Source organism: Carlito syrichta, unplaced genomic scaffold (assembly GCF_000164805.1).
Source record: "Carlito syrichta isolate Samal-C Ts95f unplaced genomic scaffold, Tarsius_syrichta-2.0.1 Scaffold308804, whole genome shotgun sequence".
NCBI classification, from domain to species: Eukaryota; Metazoa; Chordata; class Mammalia; order Primates; family Tarsiidae; genus Carlito; species Carlito syrichta.
This window is the reverse complement of record NW_007252900.1, coordinates 151,607-167,560: the sequence shown is the minus strand read 5'-3', so window position 1 is coordinate 167,560 and position 15,954 is coordinate 151,607. Positions and strand designations below refer to the sequence as shown.

Here is a 15,954-nt window from a genome sequence, read left to right as displayed (position 1 = left end):
TTTGGGAGGTCGTGGTGGGAGGATCACTTGAGGCCAGGAGTTTGAGACCAACCTGGACGACACAGCGAGTCTCCATTGCTACAAAACAAAAGAAACCAGTTCTATTGAAAATAAATAAAAAGTCGTTTGCTGTTTCTTAGTAAGGTTGAAAATAGGAGGCGGAGGAGATAAACTTATGTGGCCATTCCTCCAAGTTGACTTTCAAGTCTGTTACATCTGCTTTAGTTAGATCACTTTAGTGGTAGCGTTGAGAAAAGATTTGAAGGGAGGACGTAAGAGGCAGAGACTAATTGAGAGGCCGTTAGAATATTCTATGTAGGGCTCTGTTACTGATTCTCTTAAGGAAATTTAAAGTATGCAATGGATCCCACATGAGCCAAGTAACTACTCATTGTGGATCACTAGGACAAATTTATCCAGGTTCTATATTTCTTCTTGCTTTATCCATATCTGATAAGATTCTGAAACCTCACAGTAGGTAGCTCCTATGATCTTCAGGTGTACCTGTTGTGCCCAAAGCTGTTAGGAAACGATGGTAGTGTTGTGATTGTATTGGTCAGCTCTACAGAGGGGAGATAATGGCCTGTGGTGGTTTCCAGAAGATCATTGTTCTGTGCTGCATTTAGAGCTCCCAAAGTCATTTTATCCTGAGCCCCACAAATTCTCCTTCCCACTTTCTTTTGCTATCATGGAAGCCTTTGTGTTATTCATGAGATTGTTATTATAATTTGAAAATAATCGATTGGGGGACTGGGTTCTATGTGAGAAACTTGTTGAGAGAACTTGTGGTTTATTTCATAAATGCCAAGGAAACTTGCCTGTTACATTTTCCTTCTGGGATAAGTTCCAATAAGCAAATCCATGGGGTGCTTTGGGAAGATCTTGTATATTTTGGAAAACAGTTCTTTATCAGATGTGTCTTTTGCAGACATAAATGTGAACAAGGAGAGAGAAATCCTCACTGCCAAAGTATATAGTCTGTTTTTGTATCCTGTCCTAATTTTTCATTAAAAATATTTTGTGAAATTTTCTTTTAAAAATTCTGAAGATAATGCATAGATACACAATTTTACCTTCTAAAACTTCATGCATGTTTACTCATCAAGCCTCTGTTTCCCAGCAATAAAAAAGGGAAAAATAGAGTTAGATGCATAAGAATGGACACAAAGTTTCAGGCCTTCTAAGTGTTCTCTTGGAGGTTTGGGAATGTATGGTTGGGATCAGAGAGTGAACCTTATCCTTTTCTTAGAATAATTTTTTTCTTAATAGCAAAATAAAATATTTGGAGACATGTCTTTCCTCAGATCTCCCATCTTCTTTTGGTCTGACAAACAAGTTTTTGATTTGGTAAGATGCTGAATATTTGACTTAGAACAGCAAATTATATGTCCTATGAAGCTAGAGGGAATGTACCCATATTATTCTGATATTCCATAAAGAAAATATATGCATGTGCATATACACACACATATGTATATCTACGGGCTTTATTTTTTAGAGCTGTTGTAGGTTCACAGCAAGATTAGGCAGAAAATACAGAGACTTTCCATATATTCCCTGTCTCCACCTATGCATAGCCTCCCCACTATCATCATTCCATACAAGAGTGGTACATTTACAATCAATGAGCCCACATTGATACATCATCATCACCCAAAGTTCATAGTTTACATTAAAACTCATTGTTGGTGTTGTATGTTTTAAGGGTTTGACATATGTATAATGACATGTATCATTATTACAATATCATTCAGAATAGTTTCACTGCCCTAAATATTCTCTCTGCTCTTCTGCTCTGCCTGTTCATCCCTCCCTCCCCCATCCCTGGTAACTTTTTTTTTTTTTTTTGGATACAGGGTCTCACACTGTCATGTAGGCTAGTGTGCGGTGGCATGATCATGGCTCACTGCAGCCTTGAACTTCTGGACTCAAAGGATCCTCCTGCCTCAGCTTCCCAAGTAGCTGAGACTATAGGTGTGTATCACCACACCCAGTTAATTTTTCCATTCTTTGTAGAGATGAGGTCTCACTCTGATGTCCAGGCTGGTCCTGAACTCCTGGTCTCAAGTGATCCTTCCCCCTCAGCCTCCCAAAATACTGGGATTATAGATGTGAGTCACTATGCCTGGCTTCCCAGGCAAACTTTTTACTGTATCTATGGTTTTTCATTTTCCAGAGTGTTGTATAGTTAGAATCATATAGTATGTGGCTTTTTCAGATTGACTTGTTTCACTTAGTAATATGCATTTAAATTTCCTCCATGTCTTCTCAGGGCTTGATAGGATATTTTTCCTTAGCATTGAATAATATTCCGTTGTCAGGATGTACCACAGTTTATATTTATCCATTCTAGGTGAAGGACATCTTGGTTGCTTCCGCATGTCGGCAATTAGGAAGAAAGCTGCTATAAACATTTTTGTGTAGGTTTGTGTGTGAATATAATTTTTCAGCTTGTTCGGGTAAATACCAAAAAGTACACTTGCTAGGTTGTGTGGTAAAAGTATGTTTAGTTTTGTAAGAAAGTGCCAAACTATCTTTCAAAGTGGCTGTACCATTTTCCATCCCCACCAACAATGAATGAGAGTTCCTGTTGCTCCACATTCTCACCAGCATTTGGTGTGGACAGTGTTTTGGATTTTGGCCATTCTAATAGATATATCTCATCATTCCCTAGCAACAGGCATACCATGTTGAGCATGTTTTCGTATACTTTTATATACTTTTGTATGTCATCTACATATTTTCTTTGGTGACATGTCCAAATCTTTTGCCCATTTTTAATGTGTATGCTCGTTTTCTTATTGTTCAGGTTTAAGAGTTTCTTGTGTATTTTGGAAAACAGTTCTTTATCAGATGTGTCTTTTACAAATATTTTCTTCCAGTCTGTGGGTTGTCTTACTATGCTCCCGACAGTGTTTTTACAGAGCAGAGTTATTAATTTTAATGAAGTCTAGCTTGCCAATTATTTCTGTCATAGATTGCCCCTTTGGTGTTGTATCTAAAAAGTCATAGTCAAATACAAGGCCATCTAGACTTTCTCCTATGTTGTCTTTTAGGTGTTTTATAATTTTGGATTTTAAGTCTGTGACCCATTTTGAGTTACTTTTTGTGACATGTATAAAGTCTATATCTAGTTTCATTTTGATATCCAGTTGTTCCAGCACCATTTGTTGAAAAGGTTATCTTTTCTCTATTGTATTGCCTTTGTTCCTTTGTCAAAGATAAGTTGCCTATCATTTGTGTGGGTCTATTTCTAGGTTCTTGATAATGTTCTGTTGATCTATCTATTCTTTCACCGATACCACAGTGTCTTTCTGTAGCTTTATAGTAAGTCTTGAAGTTGGATAGAGTCAGTCCTTTCACTTTGTTCTTGTCTTTAAATATTGTGATGGCTATTGGGTCTTTTGAATCTCCACATAACCTTTACAATCAATATTTGAATATCTGCAAAATAATTTGCTGGGATTTTCATTGGGATTGCATTGAATCTATAGATCAATTTGGGAAGAAGTGACATCTTTTTTTTCAGTTGCTTAGAATGATTTATTTATTTTTAATTTTTTGAGATTTTTAAAATTTTAAAGATGAGGGGTACGATTCAGGGTTAGGTATACAAATGTTCATTATGCAGCTACTTTTGTTGATGAGGTGTGCCCCTCCCTACCTTGGTAGTTTCCCTCAACTGCCTATCCCACCGCCTCCCTCCCCTGGCAGTTTCCCACAATCCCTTTCTTGTAGTATTATAATAATTGTTTAAAGTCTGCTTATGAGTGAAACATATGGTACTCAGTTCTGACATCTTAATAATAGTGAATTTCTTATCCTTGTACATGGAATAGCTCTCCATTTACTTAGATCTTTGATTTCTTTCATCCAAGTTTTTTAGTTTTCCTCCTATTGATTTTGTATATATTTTGTGAGATTTATACCTAAGTATTTCATTTTCTTAGGTACTAATGTAAATGGCATTGTGTTTTTAATTTCAAATTCCAATTGCTCATTTCTGGTATATAAGAATGCAGTTGACTTTTGCATATTGATCTTGTATTCTACAGTCTTATTATAATTACTCTTTAGCTCCAAGAGTTTTTTTGCTGATTCTTTGGGTATTGATTGTTTTTAACCTTTAGTGATGCTTTTTTAGCAGGCCTGAAGTTTCCTAGTAACCTTGTTGTTCTGCCTACAGCTGCAGGTTTTCATAGCTAACTAAGACAGGAATTTATGAGTAACTATTTGGTTTCTTGGTATAGCTTGATGAAGCTCTCATGCTTTTATCAGAAGCCATCTGGTAATAGACACCACAAGACACTTGGGTGGTCTTGGTTTCTTTTGATTCTTATCATTCTCAGTTTGGTCACGAGCCGAGTGGTTGGAGATGAAAAGACAGTGGCCTGTGGTTTGAACTTAATAGGGGTCTCTTGATGAGATCTTAAAACCGAGCAAAAGATATAATCCTGGTCTTGGACGGTCGTGGGTAAAATTAGTCCATAGCCGTAACTCTGTGTGCTCTGGTAAAGAAAGGGTGAGGGAAAGAGCTAAAATCAACGAATCAATGAATATTTACTGATGAAGACTCAGAATCTACCAGGAAAGTCTTGGTGTGACAGATGTATGGAAATGCAAAATTTACTTTGGTTTTAAAATAATAAATGACAGAATAAGTAGTCAAAGCATGATGAAGTATCTTTGTGTGCTCCCCATGAGACCCGTCATCTGCATTTGGGTGTGGTGCTCATGTGGTTTATATTAGAAAGTGTCATTAAATTTAAAAAGTCTTGTTTAAATTAATACTGAAGTGTTTTTCATTTCTTTTCTTCCCCTTTCCCCTGCTCTTTGTACTATAATCACAATTGATCACTTCTTTTCCACTTAAGATTTTTTACTTAATGCTATTTCTTAGTATCCACAAGGATAAATATTATATTTTCAGAATCATAGAGATGTGTAGAAGTGTTTGTTTCTTGTAGGCTGCAGAGATGGAATCAAAGATGAATCCTTCCATCTTAAAAGATCCAGTGATATTAACCATTCCAAATTCCAACCAGAGGTGAAGATTCATCTTACTGGTCTTCGAAATGACTACTGTAAGTTATCATTTAGACTGTGAATTGAAAAGTTGAAACGACAAAATGCATCCTGTGCTCTGGCATAAACTTGAAATTTGATTATGGAAGAACCGGATGGTCTTTGTGCCTCATGTCCAAATGGTGTACCATCCAAATATGGCTAATATAGTTGATTTTTCCTTATGCATCTCTCATATTCAGTAATGGGTAGGATGTGAGAAATACACGTTTTGTGTAACTGCATTAGAATGAACTATACTATAAGTGAACCTTGAAAAATTACCATAATATTATAAGAAAGGGATTGGCAGTAGTTGGAAACTGCTGGGGGGGTGGGTGTGGAGACGAGATTTGCAGTAGTGGAAAATTGCCAGGAATAGGGGGGGCACACTTCATCAACAATGGTACCTGCATAATGAACATTTGTATACCTAACCCTGAATTGTACCCCACATCTTCAAAATTAAAAACTAAAACAAAAACAAACAAACAAAAAGAATGAGCTATACTAATGGTGATCTATTCTTATGAATATATTAAACAGGGATAAATTTCATCAGCCAAACAACCACACTGGGTCTGCTTGATATGTATCTAGCTTGTAATTTAGTCTGGAAGACTGGACTAACCCATGTGGATTGGACAGCAATATACCAATGAAGAATATAAATAATATATTGTGGAGTAGTAGGAGATCAATGAGTGTTAGGGTTGTCCAGAAAGGCTTTGTGGAAATATTCAGATTTAAGCTGGATCTTGAAAGTTTGGTAGGACTTGGAAGGGTGGTGAGTAGAAGAAAGATGTGGTATTGTTAACAGCATGAGTCAGGCAGGATGTTAGTAATTAATTATAATTAATGACAATGAAGAGGATTCATTGGGAACTGGTGCATAAGTAGGTAGATGCAGATTGTGAAGAAACTCAAATTTAGAAATTTAGGTTTTGGGTGTTGTTGGCTAAGAGAAACATCAAAGGAAAATTCATAGCAGAGTATGCAGAATGCATTTAGTAGGAAAGATCTACCAAAGAGTAAGTGCTTATTTTCCCTCCATGAAGAAAAATAATTGGGATTAGAAATGAGTTTAAGATTATTCCAAGTTTTTGAAGCAGGAGAAGGGTGGTATCATTGGGAAGACAGATCGGCAGAGAAGGGATATGAAGAGGGAAGACTATTCCTGGAATATTACATCAAAGGGGGCAGTAAGATATAAAAAGGGCTTGACAGATCATTAGAAATGAAGTTGGTAGTTGAAAGGGAGGATGGACTAGTGTGTAGTTTGGATGATTATGATTGAAGCCAAGAGCCAGTGTGAGCTCTCTGGGTAGGAAAGAGATCAGAGGGGAGGAGCCTGGGCTCTGTGGAACATATGTAAGGAGGAATGAGCTAGAAGAAGCAAAATCACTAAGGGAACAATCCTCTATCTCCCTGCTCCTATGTCTCTTCCTCCAAGAGAATTTATTGTTATGAACAACTAAGGAGGGTACGTTTTCAAAAAAATACTAAAACCATAGCATTCATATTAAAAAGAAACAACTTTTGTTGTTACCTCCTTTTCTCCCCTCCTCTTGAAAGTAAACCTTGTCAAAAGGTGCTTATATCCATAATTTTCTATTTCTCTCTCCACATTGTCTCAAACCTACTCTAGTCAGGTTTAAAATCTCACCATTCCATTGAAACTGCTCTTCCAAACATTACCAAAGGATTCCTCTTTGTTAAATCCAACAGTCACTTCTTATATTTCATTTATTGAAACCTGCCAACCGTATTTGAGACAGCTGATCAATCCTTCCTTCTTGATATCCTATTCTCTTGTACTGCCTCCTAGTTTTTTGTTTTTTGTTTTTTTTTTTTGAGTTGGAGTCTCACTCTGTTGCCCAGACTGGAGTGCAGTGGCCACTCCTGGCCACCACAGCCTCGACCTGCTGGGCTCCGGCGATCCTTCCGCCTCAGCCTTCCAAGTAGCCAGAATTATAGGCATGTGCTATCATGCCCGGCTGATTTTTTTGATTTATTGTAGAGATGAAGTCTCGCTGCCCAGGTGGGTCTCGAACCCGCGGGCTCAGACAATCCACTCACCTCAGCCTCCCAAAGGCGCGGGATTACAGGCTGAGCCACCGAGCCCGGCTTGCCTCCTAGTTTTATGTTAACTCTTTCTTGTTCTTTTTTGCTGGTTTCTATTCTTCTTCCATCTCCCCATCCTCTAAATGTGGGAGTGCCACACCCCTTTATTCCTTAGATATCTTTTAAACTTATATTTTAATTGATCTATTGGCTTTTTGGCCATATCTCTTTGTATTGTGTTTTCAGTCATTGTTCTAGGGATTACAATGCCATTTGAACTTTCTCAGCCTACTTTGAGTTATTATTGTACACTTCACACAATATATAAAAATCCAGATGTCTAATATATGTGCAATTGGAGTCAGGTCTTAGAAGCAAGAGAACAAGGTTTCAAATGAACCATGGAATTCTCACCAGAAACCACAAAGGCCAGAATCAATTAAACATCTTTTAAATGATGAAAATAAGAAAAACTTCCAACCCAGAATTCTTAAAAAAAAATTTTTTTTAATGTTAAAGATGTGGGGTACAATTCAGGTTTAGGTATACAAGTGGTCATCGTACAGGCAAAGTTTGGGCCTCCCTTTGGTCTCCACTTCACCTGATTTGAGATCAGGTACCCTTATTGATGTTATGTTCCCACCCTCCCACCCCCCACTGGCAGTATCCCACTATTGCCAACCCCTTTCTTATTGTATTATGGCAAATGTTCAGGGCCCACTTATGAGTGAGAACATGTGGTACTCAGTTCTTTGTTTCTGGGTAGATCACTGAGTATGATGAACCCTAAATCCATCCAAGTTGCTGTGAAGTCCATCATTTTGTCCTTCTTTATGGCTTCATAATATTCCATCGTGTATATGTACCACTTTTTAAAATCCATTTCACTTTTGATGGGCAACGGGGCTGGTTCCATGTTTTTGCTATTGTGAATAGTGCAGCAATAAACATGCTTGTATAGGTGTCTTTTTTGTAGAAAGATTTATGCTTCTTTGAATATATTTTCAGAGGGGGGATTGCTGGGTCGTATGGAAGATCAATTTTTAGTTCTTTTAGAAACTGCCACACTGCTTTCCATTGAGGTTGAACTAACTCATAGTCCCACTAACAGTGTAGAAGTGTTCCCTTTTCTCTGCAGCCACACTAGCACCTGTTTTTTGAATTATTAATGATAGCCATCCTTACTAGAGTTAGGTGGTATCTCATTGTAGTTTTGATTTGCAATGAATTTTAAAGTTCTTATTTTATGGGTTTTATACCTTCTATTTCTATTTTAGAGTTTTATTTTATAGTTTCTGCTTTCTTTATATAGGAAATAGTTTCTGTTTTTTATTTCTCTGCTGAGGCTTCATATCTTTTCATTCATTTCAAGTGTGTTTTCCTTCACCTCATGAAGGATATAATAGCTGCTTTAAAGTCTGATAATTTCTATGCCTAGGTTATCTTGGGGATTTTCATCTATTGGTTATGTTTTACCTGTACATTTATCCAGGAACTTTGAATGGTGTCCTGGACATTGTAGATGTTATGCTGTATTCACTGGGTCCTGTGGAGAATGTTGATGCTCTTGTTCTATTTATGTTCACATTTTAAGTTTTGGCTCATTTATCATCTGTGGGTGGTGTTTCAAATCTTAGATCAGTTTCTTAAAGTCTGACTATGCTGGTTTGTGTCAGTCTCTCCTAGGTTGAGACTTATGGTTATTTCAAGTCTCAGTTCAGTTCTTAAGTGTTTGTTAAGCTAATTTGAGTCTCCTCTGCACTTAAATGATGTAGGGGTAAGGCTTAGATGTGTGTGAGTTCATAGACACACAATCAGAGGATCCCTTTCTCTGGCTCTCTCCCATCTAGGACTTTCTCCTCACACTTTAGCCACTTCAGGCTCCTTTCCCTGGTTTCTCTGAGAAGGACGGTGGACTCTCTGTTAGAGTCTTAGCTGCAGGCACTACTTTGTGACCGAGGCCTGCCCTCTGGCAAAATTCTGTGAGAAAAAAAGTGGGAAATACATTCCTGGACAGGTTGCTTTTCCAAGTTTTGATTCCCTTATTTAGCTTACCGCCTTTTCTTACTTTTTCAGGGCATTTAAATAGTTTTAAAAAATATTTTGTCCAGAGTTTATTGTGGTTATCAGTGGGAGTGACGTGTTGTAGAAGCTTTAATCACTGTAGTGGAACTGGTGTATATAGTTTTGTACCGATGTGTGTCAGTCAGGATAGAAATGTCTGTTGATAAGAAATTAAGTAGAGTACATTTTATTTTATTTTTATTTTTGGAAAAAAGGTAATTTAAAAGCATTTCAATAGCTGCAGGGGGCACAGATGGTGTTTGGTCTGGGCTTGAAGTGTGTTCACCACCCACCCCATGCACATTGTACCCGATAGGTGATTTTTTTTGTCCTTCCATCCCTCCTCCACTCCCCCTTCTGAGTCTCCAGTGTCCATTGTACCATCCTCTATGTCTTTGCAGATCCTTACTTTAGCTCTCACTTATAAGTGAGAACATGTGGTATTTGGTTTTCTGTTCCTGAGTTAGTTTTCTTAGCGTGATGTTCTCCAATTCCATCCAAATTGTTGCAAAACTTATTATTTCATTCTTTTTGACAGCTGAATAGTATTCCACAATGTATATATACCACATTTTCATTATCCACTGATCAGTTGATGGGCATTTGGGTTGATTCCACATGTGGGTGCAGGTGTCTTTTTCATATAACAATCTCTGTTCTTTTGAGTAGTTACCTAGTAGTGGGATTGCTGGATGAAATGGTAGATACTTTTGGTTGTATGAGGTTGTTTTACTACCATAGAGGGAGTAATAATTTTTACTCCCACCAACAGTGTATAAGCATTCCCTTTTTTCCGCATCCACCCCAGCATCTATTAGGGTACATCTTAGTAAATAGTTGTACAAATCTGGTTTCTCTTAGCAGTCAAAGTGTTCTTATTAGTATAAGCTAGAGAATGCTGCTAAGAACTTCTAGGTGTGGGGAGAACCCCCCAAAATGGAATTATCTTTTGGAGGTTGAGCCCTTTGTAGTACAGCCTTCCCATACTAGGTGAGTGTTCTAGGAACCCATCAGCATCAGTGTATCAGCTAGTATTGTTGTGAGAGGCTGCGTTTTGGAGATTCTTTCAGTTCATTTGCTCATTCCATAGTGGGTGATTTACCAGCATACCTGCCCACTCCACACTGAATGTTCAGCAGTACTTTGACCAAAGACGGCATGACCTTTGTACCTCATTCTTCCTATTCACCTGATCTTGCCCCAAGTGACTTTTTTTGTTTACTTGGATGAAAAAAGTCCTCAAAGGGAAATGTTTTCCTGATGTGGAAAACGTGAAACAAAAAACAGCCAAAGCACTAAAAGGCATCAAAATCGAAAAGTTCCAGCCTGGGTAACTTGGTGAGACCATGTCTCTACAATAAATCACAAAAACTAGCTGGGCGTGGTGGCTTGCGTCTGTAGTTCCAGCTACTTGGAAAGCTGAGGCGGAAGGATCACCTCTGCACAGCAGGCTGAGGCAACGGCCGTGAGCGTGCCACTGCACTCAAGCCTGGGTGACAAGAGTGAAACTCTAACTCAAAAAAAAAAAAAAATCAACAAGTTCAAAAACTGTTTTGAGCCGTGGAAAAAGTGTCTTGATAGGTATAATACATCAAATGGAGAGTTCTTTCAAGGCAACTGAAGTTTAAACACAATAAATACACAATTTTAAAAATGGATAAATTATGGGGTTTTTGGTCCCTGTTTGTATTATTAACGAGCCACCACCTCTTCTAGTTGGGTGGTGTTTTTGGTTAGAAATGATGGTGGGTCTCCCGTATGGATATCCTAAGCCCAAGGATGTCTCCATAAGAATGATATACTTTTAATTTTTAGTGGCCTGTTAGATGAAGTGTATATGTGCTAGCATGGTAGATGAATTTGCCAACATCTTTAAATACCTATAAATAAGTATATTTGAATATAATGATAAGCATTATTGCTTATTAGACCATGAGTCTTGACACCAGATTCTATTCCAGATTTTATTTTTGAGCATCAAACAATCTGCTTTGATACATGTTTCTATTTTCCAATTGACTATAGGGAAGGTATTACTGTTTCTCCCCTGCCTATAAATAAAGGTGTTTATTATAAAATGTTTTTATTTGGCTATATAATCACCCTAATTTGAAATGTTTTTCTTATAGATCTGAATATCCTAGACTGGAATTTTCAGAATCTCGTTGCTATAGCCCTTGGATCTGCTGTGTACATCTGGAATGGGGAGAACCACAATGGAATTGAAAACATAGATTTAAGTCTCACTTGTAACTATGTATCTTCTGTGTCCTGGATAAAAGAGGGAACTTGTCTGGCAATTGGCACCAGTGAGGGAGAAGTGCAAGTACTGGACAGTTTTTTTTCCCTAATAATGTTCTTTGTGTAATTGCTAGAATTTATTTTTATAGCAGGTTACTATCCAATAGAAAAACTGGATTAAGTGTGACCCTTGAAGCCACAGGAATAACAGGAGATAACATTCTGGTTGTTTTGTTTTTTTTTTAATCAATGGCAATTAATGAGAATTTAAGGATACTCTGCTTATTTCCTTCACAATCTTTCTGTCACAATTCATTTTTTTCCCTTATATCTTTTCTCTCAAACTAAAGTTGAGCTTGTAGAATCTCCAATTTTGGAACTCTGGAGAGAGGAAGATACCCCTCCAGTTCTCCTTTCTCACCTGAAGCCATGACTAGGATAGAGTCATGTAAAATGAGTGGATTTTTTTTTTTCTGATAGGCTCTCCGAGGTGGGGATTTATCAAATTTCCGTCAATCTATCTAATTTCTTATCTATCATCATTGTTCTTATTTATTAGCAATAGTATAAACAATATATTGCCCATGCGCTAGATGATTTAGGAGGGTCACAGATGGCTCTCACTGCTTTCTCATCTCTGCAATGATAATGAATGCTGTGAAGGTTATGTCATGATTTCTTCCTACACCAAAGTTGTCATTCCTCATGGATCAGAATATCATCTGGTAGGAAAGGAGTCATTTAGCAGTAAGTGGAATTTCTGACTCTGGGAAGTCTCCATGCTCCCATATTTTATTAATATATTTATTGGTAACTGTAGCCAGAGATCCAGGTTTGAAATTTCTACAGTTTAGAAGAAGCTAGAAGTGTGGTAATGATTTTCAACCTTTGGCCACACATTGAATTATCTGGGGAGCTTTAAAATAAATGGTGTATCTCCCCAGACTCTTCACCAATTAAGTCAGAATTGCTAGCATCCATGGTATTCTACAGACTCCTCAGGTGATTCTAATATGCTGTCAGAGTTGAGAACTGCTGACTGAAGGTGCTGAGTTTTGGCTTAGTATAAATACTAGCAATATCAATACTAATCGGATATTAGGGCTTTGAGAAAACAGTGGACTGTGAAAATGCCAATGCTACATAACTCTGCTCGTTCATTTTCAGTTGTGGGATGTGGTAACTAAAAAGCGGCTCAGAAATATGCTTGGTCATTTGTCAGTAGTTGGAGCTCTGAGCTGGAATCACTGTATCCTTAGCAGGTAAGAAGCGTCTTATTAGGGACAATTATGCTTGTATCACCAATTGATTATGGGGCTTGAGTGAACAGGTCTCAGGGTATTTAAAACCCACACCAAACAAAATAAAAACAAGCCAGTCATTAGATATAGTATCAGTTATGATCCTCCCCTCCCAGATATTCAGATCATCTGGGGATGTAAGTGCTCTAATGGCCACACGTACCATGATGACTATGTGCCTTCCGCATGGGGTTAACTAAATTGTTCACATAAAATGTGAATCTTCTTCAAGCACAAGGTTTCTCCATACCAAGTAGTACCTGCTAACGGGATATTTTGCTGAAATCAAGTATTTATTACTGTCAGTACCAATACCATGGAATATGTTAAGCTATCTGGGGCATGTTTCCAATTCATAGACCCAGAGAAGTTAGAGCTGGAAGGTCATAGCTTATCCTGGTTGATGATTCTCAAACTTGAGCATGCGTAAGAATCACGCATAGAGGGTTCCTTAAAACATGGATTGCTGGCTTCACTTGAGGAATTTCTGATTTATTATGTCCCGGGAGGCTGATAATTGGCTTTTCTAATTTCCCAAGTGGTGCTGCTGATGCATCACTTTGAAAACTGCTGATTTCGTTTAACTGCTTATTTTTAACCAGAAAAATTAAGTGACTTGTTCCTATGATCCTGCATGGTTGGTTTAAATATATATTGCTTTTAATAATAGCCCTTCATCTTTATACTACAGTTCTCAGGGTAGATTTAAGTTAGATAAATTCCAAAACCGTTTACAATTTCCTTAAGTAGCTCACATGTAAATTTGAGGTTTTTTTTTTTTTTTGAGAAAGCAGGATTTATTAAGAAGACAGAAAAGCTCCCACAGCAGAAGGGGCCCCGAGAAGGTTGCCCTAAATTTGAGATTTTAATACCTTGTGATGACAGGCCATACTTCAAACCACTTAGTTGTTGCAGTCAAGTCAATTATGTTCTCAAGTTCCTTTCCCAGTCTGCATTGTTCAAGTTTATTTTCATTATCCCTGAGGAAAATGAACTGATCCTTTCTTATAATAACAGCTGCTAACACTTTTGGACTACTCTGTGCCAGGCATTGCGCTATACTCTTTATGTGTGCAATCTCATTATAATCTCTGCAATAGCACTATAAGGTTTTTTTCTTAATCCCCGATTTTTTTTCCAGATGAGTAAACTGAGACACTAACCTGAGGCCACATGGTTAGCAAGGAACAGATTTGGGATTTGAACCCAGGGGATCTGGCTCCAGAGCCCATACTGATAATCAGAATGCTATTCAGCATTATACCCAGATGGTTTTTAAAAATGTGATACTGGGCTTTGAGGAATTCCATAAATAATTGTAGGAAGTTGTTTACTTGCTCTTTGGAGAAAATTTAATTAGTCTAGAAAGATCTCATTATCTTTGAAACAGTGATGCAATCTTTGTCATTGCTTGGATCCAAATTACTGAGAGTGTTTGGAGACATTATCTGCTGATTTTAAATCATATTGCAGTTTGCTGTGACATTCAGTTAGTTTTAAATTTCTTTTACATATTAGTAACATTAGCAAAATTCAGAGTGGATCTTTGGACCAGTAGGAATATACCTGTTAGAAAAAGGAAATACTGTTATAAATTTCTATGTCTAACATTTTACTACAAATATATGCTACAACCATTTCATTGAGATAATCTGAAATAATCTGAGTTGTAGGAAAGTTTTATTTTCTAGGTCTAGTATATAAGGTACTACCTGGGACAATCTGGTAGTCTTCTACATTTATTTTTCCATGACTGCCTATGTCATATTAAAGCCATTAAAAACATCTGTCAAAAGATACTTTTCAACTCCAGATTTGAAACTCTGCCAGATGAATCTATTTCACTTGTGAAAAGAATCACTCAGGCAGAATACTCCATTTCTTATTAACCCAAAGAATTTCCACCCTTGCTTTATAACTCTGTCCTGAGAGTTTCCCTTGAACTATGCTTTTCCTCCATATTTTTAAGTGCTTATGTAGCAATAGGGCTTAATTTTTCTGCTACGGAAACCTTGTTACCTCTGTGCAGTGGGTCAAGGCTGGGGCGTATTTATCATCACGATGTTCGAGCAGCCCAGCATCATGTGGGGACACTTCATCACAAGCAAGCTGTGTGTGCTCTGAAGTGGTCACCGGATGGCAGGCTGCTTTCCAGCGGCTGCAGTGATGGACTGCTGACAATATGGCCCTACGATCCAGGTGCCCGTGCACAGGGCCAAGCACTAAAAGTTATACCCCAGTCTACAGCAGTTAAGGTAAGAAACCCAGCAGCTTTCTAGGTTTCCTATTACTCAGAGGCACTGGATATCATTCACATATAAAAAGAAAACCATTATGACAATATGTTGAGATTTTTCTTCCTCTAGAATTTGTTTTGGATTTTGTCATCACTCTCTTGAAAGATAACCCTATTTATACTCCTCACTGGACAGATTTTTTGGTTGTAGGAGATCTGGGTACATGTAGCTGGTTTCAAATATCAGTGGGTCTAGGGTCTTGAATAATATCATCTGAACCCATCTTTGTGGCTCTTGGCTCTGTTTCTGTTTAATTTCAATCTTCTTTCAGATTTCATTTTGTGAGCAACAAGGCTCTATGCAGCTTCAAATTCAGATTGTCCCCTATGGATACTGGATAAAAGGCATTCTTTCTTTATAAATCTGGTGGAGAAGTGCCAGAGAGGACTCTGGTCTGCCTTTGGTCACATTCTTATCTTTCAATTGATAATTGCAGCCAGAAAGATGGGCACAATGATGGACCTGGGTCACAAATTCACACCCAAGAGAGAGGACCCTTTCTTCATTGCCAGAAGAAGGAGCGAGGGTGCTATAGAATCAGACCAGTGCTCCACCACACTCTGCATTTTTACTTCTTATTTCTCTGAATTTTAAATTCTTATCCCTAGTTTTAAAAAAATTCATACTTTATTTCTTGGAGAACTTGGTGTTAACACAGCAGTCCCCAACCTTTTTGGCCTCAGGGACGGATTTCATGGAAGACAGTTTTTCCATGGATGGAGGGTGAAGGGATGTACAGTCAAAATTCACTACTAATGTTCATCTGTATTTGCAGCAGCTCCCCAGTGCTAGCATCGCCGCCTCAGCTCTGAGGTAGATCATCAAACATTAGATTCTCATAAGGAACATGCAATCTAGATCCCTCATATGTGCAATTCACAATAGGGTTTATGCTCCTGCGAGAATCTAATGATGCCACTAAT

The 15,954-nt window shown here is 37.8% G+C and overlaps 1 protein-coding gene across 3 annotated transcripts in view; it reads left to right on the top strand.

The window, feature by feature from the left end:
• CDC20B (cell division cycle 20B) overlaps positions 1–15,954 on the top strand; it is a 53,471-nt gene that overhangs the window by 32,387 nt on the left and 5,130 nt on the right. For all 3 annotated transcript variants that reach the window (XM_008065779.1, XM_008065781.1, XM_008065780.1), the window contains exons 6-9: positions 4,968–5,084; positions 11,322–11,518; positions 12,601–12,695; positions 14,764–14,989. In XM_008065779.1, coding sequence (XP_008063970.1) covers positions 4,968–5,084; positions 11,322–11,518; positions 12,601–12,695; positions 14,764–14,989 — 635 coding nt within the window. The remainder of the gene's footprint in view (positions 1–4,967; positions 5,085–11,321; positions 11,519–12,600; positions 12,696–14,763; positions 14,990–15,954) is intronic.